Source organism: Physella acuta, unplaced genomic scaffold, assembly GCF_028476545.2.
Source record: "Physella acuta isolate Inbredline_101_S28 unplaced genomic scaffold, ASM2847654v3 ptg000655l, whole genome shotgun sequence".
Lineage (NCBI taxonomy): Eukaryota > Metazoa > Mollusca > Gastropoda > Physidae > Physella > Physella acuta.
The window spans coordinates 102,501-118,461 of NW_026732174.1; the positions used below are offsets into that span (position 1 = coordinate 102,501).

Genomic DNA, 15,961 nt, shown 5'->3' on the forward strand with positions numbered 1-15,961 from the left:
GTTGAAATTCAACTCCTTGAACATTCGCTTCTTGTGTATTGTCTGTAAAATATTTAGGCTGATCTGTACATAGATCTAGGTGCTTAAGTTTTGTATGATATAAATATAAAAAATAAAATTATGACTTGTATAAAGTTTTAAAAATAAATCCAAATGAAGACTAACTTTTTAAAGTAAATTATAAAAATTAAAACAATTTAAAATAAATATTTTAAACTTATCATTTTGTGCTATTTTTTTTGCTTGAAGAAAAGCTGTTTTACCATAAACTTTTTGATTCCTTTTTGCATCATTTTTATCCTTGAAAAAATTCCAGATTTAGATCGGATACAGAGTTTCTTCCAGGCATCTCTTGTCCCCCCCCCCCCCCCCCCCCCCCGCCGAAAACTTCAAGTGCACCCCCGGAGAAAAATGTCTTAAGAAACACTGATCGGATATCATTTCTTGAAACCCAACTCCCTTGCTAGCTGTGTTTCGGAGCACGTCTACCACCTCCCCCCCCCCCCTCCTACCGAATGAAATATAATTTATTTAGAAAAATTCTTTTATCAGTGTACGACACCCCAAAAATTTAGCTCCCCCACCCCTCGAAAGTTTCAAGTACGTCCCCCCCCCCACCCCCCTACGGAGAAAAGAGTCTGAAAGAAACTGATAACACAACTTCACATCCGTCTGAAACTTCCTCTCCCCCCCCCCCCCCTCCAAAGTAGGTAGACACCCCCCCCCTCCCCCAAACACACCCCACTCAATATGTGTGTTTTAATATTGTAAATTAGACTCGCTATACGTGTCTGTAGTAAAAATGTCCGTTTAGAAATACGCTTTTTTAAAAATAAAATTAAAAAGTAAATATTAAACTTTTTTTTACAACAAAAAAATCAGCTGCAAACGTATCCAATCATCCCTGATAGATTTTTGTTTGTTTGTTCAAATGTTTGCGTTGTTGACAAATCAGAGCAACTTGAGACCTTTCTGTAAACAGAGGAACGTTCTGGAAGCTTCCGTAACTTAATGCCTCGTATTGAATGGCTCTCGTTTGTTGACCAATCTGATTGAGGGGGGGGGGGGGTCATCCATAAATGACGTCACGCTTTTTTGGACGATGTTTATCCCCCTTCCTCCCCTCCGTCACACATCGTCACAAAAAGCCAGACCCCCCCATCCCTAAAAGGATGTCTCACCCCAGCCTACAAAATTGCAGTTGAATTTTTCTAAAAATACGATATTTTCCTAAATCTGGTCTGAACTCTGTCAACATAGAGTATTTTAATCAATTCCTATTACAATTTATTAAAACAGTTTTATACAACGCGAAATTACATCTAAAATTAGTTTTCTAACATGGCTTTTTTATAATGCAAAAGTGTGACGTCGCACCATCTGAACCCCCTCCCACCTCTCCCTCATCACACACCGTCTCAAAATTACGGACCCCCCTCACCCCTACGAGTGTGACGTCATTTATGCTCAATGCAGTGTTTGATGCTGGCTTTCTAGACTCTATTTAACGTAGTCTGTAGGACTTCTATTACTAGACGTAGTCAGTAGGACTTCTGAAATTGTATGTAGTCAATACGTAAAAAAAAGTCAAGTTTCCCTTCCAAACCTGATGCATTATTGAGGCAATTGAAGTAGAGTTCACCTGATTTTGTGAACTCGGCATAAGAAGGGATAGTGTGGTCAGCACTATGTCCAGCCGTCTTTACTTTCCTTAACGTGAGTTAGGTACCATAAAGAGCTGGGTGGACTCAGGGACGGTCTAGCTTTCTCCCGCTAGCCATTCCCCCTCCCCCCTCGTCCCCGTAGTCCGTACGACTTTTCTTATTTTACGTAGTCAGTAGGACTTCTGTTCGTAGATGTATTCGGTAGGTCATCTGTAATTTTAAGTAGTCCGTACGACTTCTGATATTTTACGTCGGTAGAACTTCTTACATTTTACGTAGTCCGTAGGACTTCTTACATTTTACGTAGTCCGTAGGACTTCTTACATTTTATGTAGTCCGTAGGACTTCTTACATTTTATGTAGTCCGAAGGATTTCTTACATTTTATGTAGTCCGAAGGATTTCTTACATTTTATGTAGTCCGAAGCACTTCTTACATTTTACGTAGTCCGTAGAACTTCTTACATTTTATGTAGTCCGAAGGATTTCTTACATTTTATGTAGTCCGAAGGATTTCTTACATTTTATGTAGTCCGAAGCACTTCTTACATTTTACGTAGTCCGTAGAACTTCTTACATTTTATGTAGTCCGAAGCACTTCTTACATTTTACGTAGTCCGAAGGATTTCTGTTACTTGAAGGAGTCGGTAGATACTTCTGATATTTTACGTTGTCCGCAGGACTATTGTTATTTGACATATTTAACAAAACATGTGTTACATGCTGCGGTATGTAAGACTTATGTTCCACTACATAGTCAGTAGGACTTCTATACTAGCAGTATTTGATTGGTTTTTCTGTAATTCATTGTGTGATTTTCCACGGGGATTACAGCCATAGCTTTTATAGCATAATAAAAAAAAATCAATTAGTCGTATAATTTAAAATTGATTGAAAAATGTATTTTCCCTTAAGCGCCCTCACATTTAAAAAATGTGTGACTATAGCAGTATAAGCAGCGTACCGTGTTTTATCGAGAAAAAAAACCCAGTAAAGATATTTTTTTTTATTGTAGTTTAAGACAGACATGTTTTTTTACAACCAGAATGATTTTTATATTACCGGGGTACATAAATAGGTCTAAACCTTAATTTCTTAAAGCTTTAAACAAATGTAAGACATACTTCTTTTAAATTCCAAAATGAAAATGTTTTCAAAATTGTCTAAAATTGTTTCAAAGAAGTATTTGATTTGAACATTGATTTGTTTAAGGTAATACAAAGAATGAAGTTCATTGCTACGGTATATTAGATATTTTATCTTATGCAGTGTTCCTTCCAGTCTTTTTTTCTCCGGGGGAGGCACTTGAAATTTTCGGGGGGTGGGGGCGGTAGACTTTCTTCGGGGGCGGGGGGCTGGGACACTGTTAAAAGTATATATTTTCTATATAAATTATATAAATTTCATTTCGTTCGGGGGGGGGGGGGCGTAGAATTTTTCAAGCCCCCGCCCCCCCCCCCCTCCCTCACCCCCCCCCCCCCCCCCCCCCCCCCCCCCCGAAGAGATGCCTGTAAGAAACTCTGATCTTATGTAAAAAAAAAAAATTGTGACGGCGTGGTCAAATGTTAGAGCTTTCCACCGCTACTCTGAAAGTTTCGAGTTCGGATCCCGGTATTTGACTTAGGGAAGGTAAAAGTGGCCTAGAATAGTGCTAACCGCATTATCCCTTTATAAGCCGAGGTCACTGAAACAGTTAATATCTCCACAAAACTTCCGGGGTTGGGCAACGTCTCTATGAAAACACCGTCGCTCAGGTTTTTTTTTTATTGAAAGTCCTTTCATTTAGTTATTTTGGCTTTAATTGGCATTTTAAGGCATATATGTATATATTTACATATGTGTGTGTGTGTGTGTGTAAATTTATAATAACAAAATATATTTATGCAAGCCTACATTTAAAGGAGTAGACCATGTTTTCAGGAAACAATAACTAAATTTGAAGAATTAAAGAATAGAGTTTAAAAAATATATAGTTAATTATGTTAAGACTGGTGTATCCGCTTCAAATTAATATAGAGAAAAATACTATATCAACAAACTTGAAACTGTACTTCATTCTTGTTAAAGAAATTATTAGTTTTTTAATAAATAAGTAATCGGGTTATGTTGTTTGTAATAGCTTAGCAAAATTTTTAACTTAGTCCGCTGTGTTTTAAAATCAAAGTGAATAATCTCCCTTGTGAATGCTGGCATGTGTAAAAAATACAGTTGTTCATTTCAAAAAATACATTAACGTGTGCAGAGTTTATTCCAGACATTTCTTCGGTCGGGGGGGGGGGGGGGGGGGTGGGGGGGGTGAAAATTGCATACCGCTCCCCCCTCCCCCAACGAAATAGAATTTGTATAGAAAATATATGCTTTTACCAGTGTCCGCCCCCTCCCCCAGAAAACTTAGTCCGGCACACGAAAATTTCAAGTGCTTCCCGGAGAAAAAAGTCTGGAAGAAACATTAGTTTCTTACCCAGTTATTAAAAGTCTGTTCAATAAAACATTATAATCATTATTCATAAATTATATTTATTAGTTAACATCTCAGTAATTTACATCCCAAATTTAAAAGTAACAAATATTCAATGTAAACTATTACAAAAAACACATTTAGTAATAATCATACATTTTCAACTAGATTTTAACATGCAATATTATTTAAATCATAAAAAAAAACACATTTTACGAGCACCATTGATTAACACCCGCGTATAAAAACTATACAAAATAATGAGAAGCCAATGTAAAAACATATAATACTTATCTTGAATATAAAGATGAGGTATGAAGTTTTGAAATTATAATATTATTCCTTTACATTGCTAGAGTTATATAACGAACTGGTTTTTACAAAAGAGAGAATAAAGAAAGCCGGCAATTAAGATTTTTTACAAGCTTTTATTTAACTCACTGTCTCTGTAGTCAGTCTAGATCGAAACGCCTGAGCGAAAATTCGGGCACTTCTAACTGACAGTTGCGCCTCAAAGTTGGCACATAGGTCAAGACATGCGATTTCTTTTAAAGCTATTTTTTAGGGATTCAATTATTTTCACGTATATTCTGTTTGACATTATTTTAAAGTTGTATTTTTTACTCTTAGTGTCACAGAAACTAATCTTGCTATTGTTTTGATTCCTTTTGAATGCTTCCCCTAAATATTAGAACTAGAAGGTGGTGGGGGGGGGGGGAGGAGGATAGGTTGATTTTAAAATGGTATAAAGAAACCCAATAAAGAAATAATCAATAAGTTAATGACACCGGATAAAGTTTAAATACTTAACTCTTAACAAAACTAAATGCACATACAAATATATTTTCTCAACAAGCAGGGGAAATAACTGCATATCTGTAATATACAGAAAAGTCTCATTTACATATTGCAAGTTATTTAAATATTCTTTTAAAAATAAAGATCTAACATTGCTTTAACAGGGGGTCGTATGTCATGATTAAACTCTTCAAAATATCATAACGACAGACCATGCACATAAAAATAAATAGTATTTTTTTTTACCATAAGGGGAAATAACTACATTTCTGTAATATACAGAAAAATCCCATTCACGTATTGCATATTATTTTAAAAAAAAAAAACGTTTTAAAAATATAGATCTAACAGTGCTTAAACCGGGGGTCGTATGTCGTAATCAAACATTTCAAAATCGATCCTGAACTTTTCTTGAATGGCTCTGATCAGCCGGGGTTCTACGCCATTGTATGCCTGAACCAGTGACGCTCTCCTCTGTGCGTGTGACTCGTCTTTCCCGATCGGGTCTGTGAGCACGAGATCGGTCAACACAGACTCCATGGTGGTGTTGGTGTAGTCGCTCAAACCCTCTGGAAAAGGCGTGCTGGTTTTGATATGCCCGTTGTGTTGGAACACCAGCCACATTCTTCTAGCTAGATCTTTCTTCGATAAACATCTCTCTAATTTTTCGTTGTCGTAGATGAAATAGTAATTCGATGATATCGATTTGAGTTCGGTGATCGTGTAATTAATGAAATCGTAGTTGTCTATCAATTTCCGGTACGAGACGGCCTCAAGGATATGACGCGCATCGCGGGTGAAAGTTTCGACTTTGCCGATAAAATGGGGGTTGAACTCGCACGGGTTGCACATTGATGCGATGGTGCGTACGTGCGCTTCGTTGGATGACATGGCCAGGGCCAGGAAATCGCTGAAGGAGATGTTCGTGACGCAAATGTCTTGAGAGAGCTCGTAACGGTTCCAGAAATCCGGGAGGTAGTATTTATCCAGGTAGACGCTCCATAACCTGGCGTAGGGATCTCTGGTGAAGATGAATCGCTTCGCGAAGGAATGGAACGCGTTTTTAAAAGAGGTCCAGTTAGCGCCTCCGCCGTGGGGCGTCAGCTCCCCGTTGTGAACTTTGATGCGGTCGATTTCAAACGGAGACCGGATGCCGAGTTCTTTCATCTGGGAGTGGAGGTTGATGAAGCTGAAGATCCGGAGCCAGAACGTGCAGCCGGCTTTGGGGGCGTGGCAGTACACGGCACGCCGGTTTTTGTCGAAGAGGATGGACCAGGTTCTGAACTTGTGGCCGAGGTTGATGGCCCAGTGGGACTGGCACGCTTGAGCGACCCGCTGATTCCGTTGGTTGAATTCTTCAGTGATAGAGGTCACATTCATATCCTGGGATGAAATCGTTAGGAAATATTAGTTATTTAAACTATTGCTAAATTACATTAGGCGGTATTCTTTCGTTTTTAGACCGGAAAATTAGACGAAACTAGTAATGTGAAAGACTAATTAATATGGCTTTAATACAAGTATATAGCGATATATATGTATCAAAGATAATAGATAATTGAATAATAAAACAGACGTAATGTCTAAACATATCAACAAAGACCAAAAATTAAATTTTAATAGCAATGTTTGAGTCAAGTTTTGCTATATAAACAGCTGCTAACTAAATTACAGTGATTTCCCCTTAAATTCTAACTAAAAATTATCACACAAAAAAGAACAACTTTAAAATATACGGCTGCTAAGTTAACAAGCTTGGTTGCATCGGATGAGTATATCGCTAAAAATCTTTACTTATTACTGAAAAGTTAAAATAGCATAGATCTAGTTTAAAATTAGGTAGGCCACTTGATTGTTTTATGTTTTACTTTAACAACGTAAATCCTCGTAAAATTGCAAAATAATTACTAAAATTTAATTAATCACCTTTTCTCACATTACTAGTTTCAGCAGATTGAATATTTGGCTTATGTTAATGAGGGAAGGTGTGGTTGAATGGTAGAGCTAACTGATAAAGTTCGAGGTTCAGATCCCGGGCTCTAGTGAGTAGGATGTCAGTGAGTCACGTTAAATAGAGAAAATCGAGGCAGCAGAGTGCACACTATCCCCTTGTATGCCGAGGTCAATGAAACAGATTAACTCTAATCATTTGCCAAATATGTCTAGCGCACGAACGGGAAAAGAAGATGAAATGTGAAGACAATACTTAAAACTATCCTATGTTGAGAGAGACCTACGGCAGGTTGGATTCCGGGTACGGAAGAACACGTCAGACAAGTCTGAGAGGAAGAATGTGGTGAAGCAGGCCAATGACGCTGTGCTCTGTAGAGCTATTGAGATGAATGGATACGTCTAGCTTTAGTTATATTCTAACTGATAAACAGAGTGGATGAGGAATGATGTATGTATGTATATATATATATATATATATATATATATATATATATATATATATATATATATATATATATATATATATATATATATATATATATATATATATATATATATATATATATATATATATATATATATATATATATATACATATATTATACACACACACCTATATATATATATATATATATATATATATATATATATATATATATATATATATATATATATATATATATATAGATATATATATAGATAGATATATATATTATACAGGTGTAGCGTGTCCCTTTCTATCAGCACGATTTCTGAATCTATATTTCACATTTTCACATAGCAAATTGAGTATTCAACGATGTATCCAGTAATGCAGGACACTGCCAGAATGATAAAGAAGGGGCAGAGACGACATTGTATGGATGACATCAAAGATAGGACTGAACTGTAAGTTGCAGAAATCTGAGCAGCAGAGCACCGTGAAAGATTGCAGACAATTATCGGGAAAATCAACGTTTCTCAACGACCATAATAACGGTAAAGGGATAATTCATAGATTGGCTGAAGTTGAACAATTACACTTGCACTGATAAAAATCAAACAATCTATATTAAAGCATTAACGTTGTAAGTGTTTTAGCTTGATTTAAAACTGATTTTGTGGCTGCTATTTGTTATTATTACAACTTTCAATAACACTTAACATTTAGATCAATTAATTGTATTAATGAAATACCATACTGTAGGATTAACACGTGACATTACTTCTCTAGTTAGCTACTCACATTTGTAAAATTTTCCTTTTTGAATCTCAGTACTGAAAAAAAAACAAGTTTTAGTTTTAGTTTATTATATACACATACATATATATATATATATATATATATATATATATATATATATATATATATATATATATATATATATATATATATATATATATATATATATATATATATATATGTGTGTGTGTGTGTGTGTGTGTGTAAAATATGTATGCAAATCAAAAGAGTCCTTAATATTGTTTCAAACTAAGAAGGTGTTGTAAAATAATGTATGCTCATGCTAGTAGGCGACATGGTCGGACGGGAAAGCTTATGATTATCAATTCAGTAGTTTAAATTTCGGACCCCCAGGCAGATGAGACCCGTTAGCTGAGGACAGCAACCTATCTACCAGAGAAAACTCCAAAATCAAACAACTGCTGCCTTGTAGTTTGTTCTGTGATAGACAACCACCGTAAAAACAAACTGAAAAAGAAAAGTAGGCTGAAATCGAATTCAAAGGCTTATGACGGATAACCAGTTGATGCGGAATACTTGCGTTGGAAGAAATTCGCTTACTTACTACAATAGGGCTGGTAAGTAGGTCACCAACCAATTCTATGGCTCATGCAGGTTTTATTGAGCCGTAGAGATGGTTGGTGATCTACTTACCATCTTTATTAGGAAAGAAGAAGAAAAAGCTAAGCTTCTCTCCACATTGATTCTTCGTGTATAGAAGATCTTCTTATGGATTTAGCTACTCTAGCTTAGTATTGCTGGTATAGCAGATTTGGTAATGGCTTTGGCTGGGCTAACTTCGTATTGCTGGTATCCCAGGATGAGTTATGGCTTTGGTTAAGCTACATAGGTGTTGCTTGTATCGTAGTTTCGGCGTTGGTTAGGGTAAGGCTGCTCTCTCCCCCCTCCCCGTCCCCACACACACCCACAGCTGTTTCATCAACTCCTGACACACAGGGAAAAAAAAACCTCCCACAAATCAATAGGTGAACTCTGCTCATGTGTGTAGCTAATATATCCCATAGTTCACTAGTGATCCAAGAGTCATATCCCAAAACTATAGCAGATGTGAAATCCTATTTTTCCAAAACTAATATAAACAAAACTTCATAGCTACAAGCTTTTAAATGCACGGAAAATAAGAAAATTAAAAAATTAAACTGCTTGCTTTCATAAAAACTGTGGTCGCTAAAATATGTAAAAGATCTAATGAGCGACTAAAGCTTTTATGAAAGAAAACAGATTAGTTTTATTTTCTTATTTTCCGTGCATTTAAAAGCTTCTTGCTATAAAGGTTTGTTATATTTGTTTTATTTTCTACTTTTTAGCGATTTGTCAAGTCGACGCAACTAAAAATAATTACCCGAAAAACACAATCAATAAAACGCGATATCTGAAAGATGTTTATCTGCCTCGTGAAAGCAGCCGTCCGTGACCATATTTTACAGACGACAGCAAGTTCTTAATCTTGTTACTTCCCTTAGTTTAAAATCATTTTACAGCTTTATTATCTGCCCCGAATAGCCTTCACTAGATCGACCGGCTCTACGATTGTAAACATTCTCGTGAACCACAGCTCATCAGACTGTTAGGGTGATTGCGTCTTGCTAGTTATTTCCCCTTCTGTTATTGAATATAGTAATCTATAGTGTGATTTAATTTTGTTATTAGTTTCGACCCCTTTTAATCCATTTTTAATGACTAATTAAATATATAATAATTTTAAAAAATTAGACTTGTATGGCCTATTGTTATTGAAGTGGAACGAATCTGGAAAGTTTAAACGAAATCGCTGCATTACAAGTTGGTCACAAGTTTTGTCACAAACCCACAAACAAAAATACATACAAACAAATGTTGCGAACTAAATAAAAGCTTGTAAAAAACAAAAAAAACAACAAAATTCCAATTGTTTTTCAAAGAGAATATTTTTCAGAGAATATTTTTCAACGAGAATATTTTCCGAGAGAATATTTTTCAAGAGAATATTTTTCAAAGTGGCGAGCAGTGGTGAAAACGGTAAAAATGGTAGGCAAGGGTGGAGTCGGCAAAAATTGTAAAATGTGTTTGAAGATTAAACAAATGTGTTACTAAAAACGTTTTTATAAAGCTTTCGTGCTTCAAAACCCCTCAAGGGAACTAACTCTTTTATTTATTCAATCGAAGTAATCCGGTGGTTCTTAACCTGGATTCCATGGAACCCCAGAGGTTTGTGAATTAGTCTCCGGGGTTCGACGGATGTCAAGAGACACGTCCGACTCGTGTGATTTGCGATTGAAGTTTGTCAGTTCGGACAATAGAACTAGCGACCGGGACCGATTACAGTACAAATACGACAAATACTGATGTTGCGGGGAAAAAAAAGAAAGTGATCTGACGAATATGCACGATATATGCACGATATGTATTCACATGTATAACGGAACTTGATGGGAGTCAGCGTCCTAACTGCATCATTGTCAATACCAAGTTGAGCAATTCTAGTCTAGTACCGGCAAAACTAAGATATCACTTCCTCAAGCTGCATGGAGATGGAAAATACAAGAACACAACGCTCGCTGAACAGAGTTTCTTCCAGGCATCTGCCCTCTCCCCCCCCCCCCCCAAGAAAGTCTACCCCCCCCCCCGAACGACATGGAATTTATATAGCAAACATATACTTTTACCAGTGTCCGCCCCCCCCCCCCGGAAAATGTTGACCGCCCCCCCTGCAAAATATCAAGTGCCCCCACTCTCCCCCCCCCCCCCCCCCCCCCCCCGGAGAAAAAGTCTGGAAGATGCACTATCGCTGAATTCACGGTGAAACCGCGCATTTCTGAACTGGTGTCTGAAAGGCAACATCAGACTTTAAACTGTTGCAGTAAATATTCATTATTATGGTTTTATTTTTCTTTGAAAATCAGATTTTAATTTCTTCGAAGACGGTTCATTTTGTGCACCAGCTTTGATTTTGAAAAATAAAAATCAAATTTTTATTTTGCCTACCAAGAAGGATTCGGTGTATTCGCAAATTAAGCTGATGGGTTCGGTACGCCAAAATAGGTTAAGAACCATTGATGTAATCTGATTTGAGAAAAACTTTAACAACTTAATCTTGCCAAAGAGATCAAATAGTGCGTAAAACATGAAAGCCAGCGTATGATAAAATAAAAACTTACGAATAGATGAAACGATAAAATATTCAAAATTACTACGCCGTAAATTTTAATTACAAATTTAATTTCATAAAACATGAAAGCAAGCTAGTCTCATAAAATAGAAACATGCGAACAGATAAAATCATGCGTACCTAAGCTTGTTAGAGATTTAATTTTTTATTTCGAATTTAATTTCAGTTTTTATTCTTGACATGGCGTTATGCGCAAACATCTGTCGTGTTACATGGTACAACGGCTACGACTGTACCGAAATAATATGTCTCATGCCTATAACTTTCACGTGTTATAATGTATTATACTACAAAACTAAGTTGGGTCACCCAGACATTACCATTGGGTGTTAATTACTGGTTAAAATTTATGCTAGCTAGTTTAGACGATGGACTGCAATATTAATGCCTTAATCTAAATATTTGATCTTTAATGCATTGCCTACTTCTATGCTATATGATATAGTACCTACCTACAAATATGTATCGCCAACCTCTAAACATGATATATTTCCTAAATTTAAATATGTAATCTATGATATATTTCCTAAACCTAAACATGTGATCTATGATATATTTTCTAATCTAAACATGTGATCTATGATATATTTCCAAAACCTAAACATGTATCTAAAATAGATTTCCTAAATCTAAACATTTAATCTGTGATATACTGCCTACCTCCAAACCTCTGACTTATGATGTTTTTCCAATCTTTAATCACGTGATCTGTGATATAATGCACAAAATCTATAATGTATTTCCCACATATAAACATATATTCGATAATGGCTACAACATATTAACATATTATTTTTCTCTCTACATTTTTTTCTCTTTACATAATATGCTGTATGATATATTACCTATCTCAAAATATTTATTGCTAGCCTCAAAACATGTGATTTGTGAAATATTTCCTAATTCTGAATTTGTGATCTACGATATATTTCCTAAATCTAATTCGATGATGGTTACAACTCAACATGTGATTTTTCTCTTAACATATGCTATGTGCTGTATTGCCAACCAATAATATGATATTATTATTAGATCATTTCCTACATGATGACTATCACTAAACCTTGACCTATGGTGTTACCACCCAGCCCCAAACACGTCACATAACAGCTGTTTCACATACCTTTAGATGTACTGGGTCTAAACAAGCCAAGCACAAACACAAAGAAGAGAATGATGAGGATTAGAGCGGCATTGCGTGGATGTCTAGCTCTCACCAACGTTCGAGTATACTTTTTAAAACTCATGGTGTCCCTAGTCTGAATAAAGCAAATAAAATAATTAAAACAAAAACAATTATGTAGTTTTATCATCTACTTATTACCCTGAGAATAAATCAAGTACAAATTTGTAAAAAAAAATATAAAAAACTTAAATAAATGTACAAATAAATCATTAACGTGATGTAGTTAATAAACCACATACAATTTTATAAATAATACAAAAATTTAATTAAAATTTAAAATTAAAACATAAAAATATAAATAAAATCAGAAATAAAAGATTAAACTAATTATTTTAAATATATTTTTCTGATGTGGATAGAAATTTTGTTTGATGTATTGAAATTTCTTTTTATCACAATTTCAATAAACGATTTAGATTAATATGAAACTATATAAATGAATCTGTATTTATTACAATTTCGTAAGATTCTTTTTAATGTTATACCGAATTCAGAGTAAAGCTTATAATTTCCGTTTACTGGAAATCGCTGGAAAAGTTCGCAGAGAACTAGAATTTTGATATATTTATATTTGAAATTTATCTGACATAAGTGAAACGGTATTCAAGTTATCGTGTTCACAGGCAGATACACAGATACATAGAGATTAAGACTAAAATTTCAAACACTATGACGTGGTATTTTAGACTCAATGAGGTATAAAACTTCGGGAATTGTCAACATCTAGTTTTCTATATTATTTTGCACGATCAAAATAATAACTATACTTTTTATACGCAAAAGTAAAAGTTGTATCTAAAAACGCATGCAATTCTACATCGATTTGTAAACATTGATAAATAAACAAAAACTATTTTGCGTAACTACTCAATTAGTTTTAACAAATGTGCCAATCGCTTGAAATTTGAATATAATTACCAAAAAAATGTATTTTTTAATCCGCTTGCTTAGCTTTGTTTTGTGTATAATGTTTTTCAAGGTTACCCTTATTTCAACCCGTTGCTCAACGATGAAGGTAAATTCTAAAATTAAAATAAATTTTCTGAGAACAAACATTATGATGAATGTTTTAATTACATTTTTACATAAAATCGAAAGGATCGTGTCCATTGCTCGAAAATAAATGTACATTAAAATGTCTGGGGGGAAAATGTGAGAAAATAAAATATCTTATAGGCATATTTACCAACTACTTTTGACGTTCCCGCTCTCTGTTGAATGGTCACTGTGGTCACTCCTCAGTACTTCGGGTGCAACACACGAACAACCAGCATATCCTTATAACACTTGTCTCGAACTATGGATATATACATACAATAAATGTAAACATGCATACATAATATTCTAATGAGATACAGTGGCGTAGGCAGGGGGGGGGGGGTTAGGGGGGGTCATAACCGGTATATATATAAAGTATGAGGGGGGGGTGCAAATCGAAAGTTTGAGGGGGGGGGATGCAAATCGAAAGCTTGTCCCCGGGTAAAAATTGGACCCCCCCCCCCCTTGAGACAATCCTGGCTACGCCATTAATGAGATATACGTGCTATGAAATATTAAGTTGGATAAGACTGAAGCCCATGACAGTGGCGATAAGAAGGAGGAAGTGGCGCTAGGTTTGACACGCACTGTGAAAGTTACACGCAAATGTGACACGCCAGATGCTAGAGTGGAACACCTAAGGGAAGGCGAAAAAGTGGGCACCAAAGACATACCTGGACGCGGTGTCTTCTTGTAGAACTAAAGACAGCAGGACTGTCTTGGGAGGCTAAAAAGAAAGAGTCGGAGACAGGAGAAAATCAAAGGGTGTGGTTGAGGCCCTATGTTCAACAAGGAGTAGAAAGGATAATGTCAAGTAGACCATGAGATCTACAAAATATCGTTATTCTATCATTGAGATTATGTTTTAGAAAACTCCAGAAATATTGTCAACAGTTTTCCAGAATAATGCTAAAATTAATATCAGAGATTTCTATTCTAAAACTTATTTAAATAGCAACTGCAAATTGTTGTCAATATTAATGACACTCTTGGAAAAGATCAGCAGTTCGTGAAGCGGAAGTAGCCGGAATTTTGTGTGCCCACTTTGGATGAATCGTCCAAAAATCGAGTAAGATGGAAAGGTGTACAGAGCTTCTTCTAGGCATTTCTTACCCCCCTGAACGAAATGGAATTTATGTAGAAAATATATACATTCAACAGTATCCGCCCCCCCTCCGAAAATGTCAAGTGCCCCACACCCCCACCCCGGAGAAAATGTCTAGAAGAAATACTGGAGGTGTAGTTGCATGCCTAAGCTTCACAAGGGGTTCACACAAATGATGATGGTGATGATAAATTAGTGACTGAATGTTTATGCTAATTCTATCTCAGTGAACAAACCAACGCCCAAACAACAAAGAACCAGTGCCGAAATTGTTTACATTTTTTTAGCTCTAGTACCAATCTACCGAAAATTCAAATTATAAATTTGGTGTCTAGGATTTGTAAATTAATAAAACTGATATGCCGTGCTAATATATGAAAGCCATTCCACACTAAGGTGTGTGTTAACGCCGGTGTTTTAAATTACGTAACATCGTTCGCTTGATGCATTATTTTGAGGTTGAACGCGCAAAATGAAATGTTTTCCATATTAAGATCAAAACATGTTTTCGCTCTTCTTAGATCGCAGCAACGCGCTACGTGTGCGCTAGTTTGAAATAAGAAAATAGATTTTTTTTTTTTAACTTTAGTGCGCTAAGTCTGTTTGTTTGTTTGTGGTTTGTAAGAAATGCAGCGATTTTGTTAAAACTTTCCAGATACTTTCTATCTTCAACGATAGAAATGCAAGGAATAATAACTCGTTTTAATGTCAAACTTTAAAATCTTACATTACATTAGGTATCACAATATAACCAAGAGATTACTAAATTCAATTATGACAGAGCAGAGGCGTAGCGACCCTTCCCGGCGACCGGGGACAAACTTTCGATTTGGCGCCCCCCCCCCCCCCCCCTCCGGGACAAACTTTCAATTTGGCGCCCCACCCCATATATATTTTATATTTATAATGCAAAACTGCAGCTAAAATGAGCTTTTAATTTTTTTTCCAACCCATTTTGGCGCCCCCTAAGGTCGGTGCCCGGGGACATATGTAACCCGCCCTAGCTACGCCTCTGTGACAGAGGAGAAAACTAGCTAGACACGTTCATCCGATTAGACTGCTGAGCTGTTGTTCACGCCGACTGTTTATGGTTGGATGATTTCATTCCTGGGAATCGACCACGAACTATAAAGTGGCAGATAACTTTCTTTTAGATATCACAAGCTACTGATCGGGTTTTGACCCACACATTTTAGTCGTGTCCTATGTAGTGTCAACTTCATTTAAAATGAATGACTAAAGATTGGAAAGTAAAACGGAAATTTTTATAATAAAAAGCATTTAAATGAATTGAAAATCAGAAAATAAAACAAACTTAATAACTTCAATGAAAGCTATGATCGGTAAAACATGTAAGAGATTTCACCAA

At 35.8% G+C, this 15,961-nt stretch overlaps 1 protein-coding gene across 1 annotated transcript; it reads right to left on the bottom strand.

The window, feature by feature from the left end:
- Positions 1-4,862: 4,862 nt before the first annotated feature.
- LOC131948650 (carbohydrate sulfotransferase 11-like) lies at positions 4,863-6,299 on the bottom strand. The gene has a single exon (XM_059310266.1). It carries the CDS (start codon positions 6,297-6,299, stop codon positions 5,274-5,276), a length of 1,026 nt encoding a protein of 341 aa, XP_059166249.1. The 3' UTR covers positions 4,863-5,273.
- Between the last annotated feature and the right edge of the window lie 9,662 nt (positions 6,300-15,961).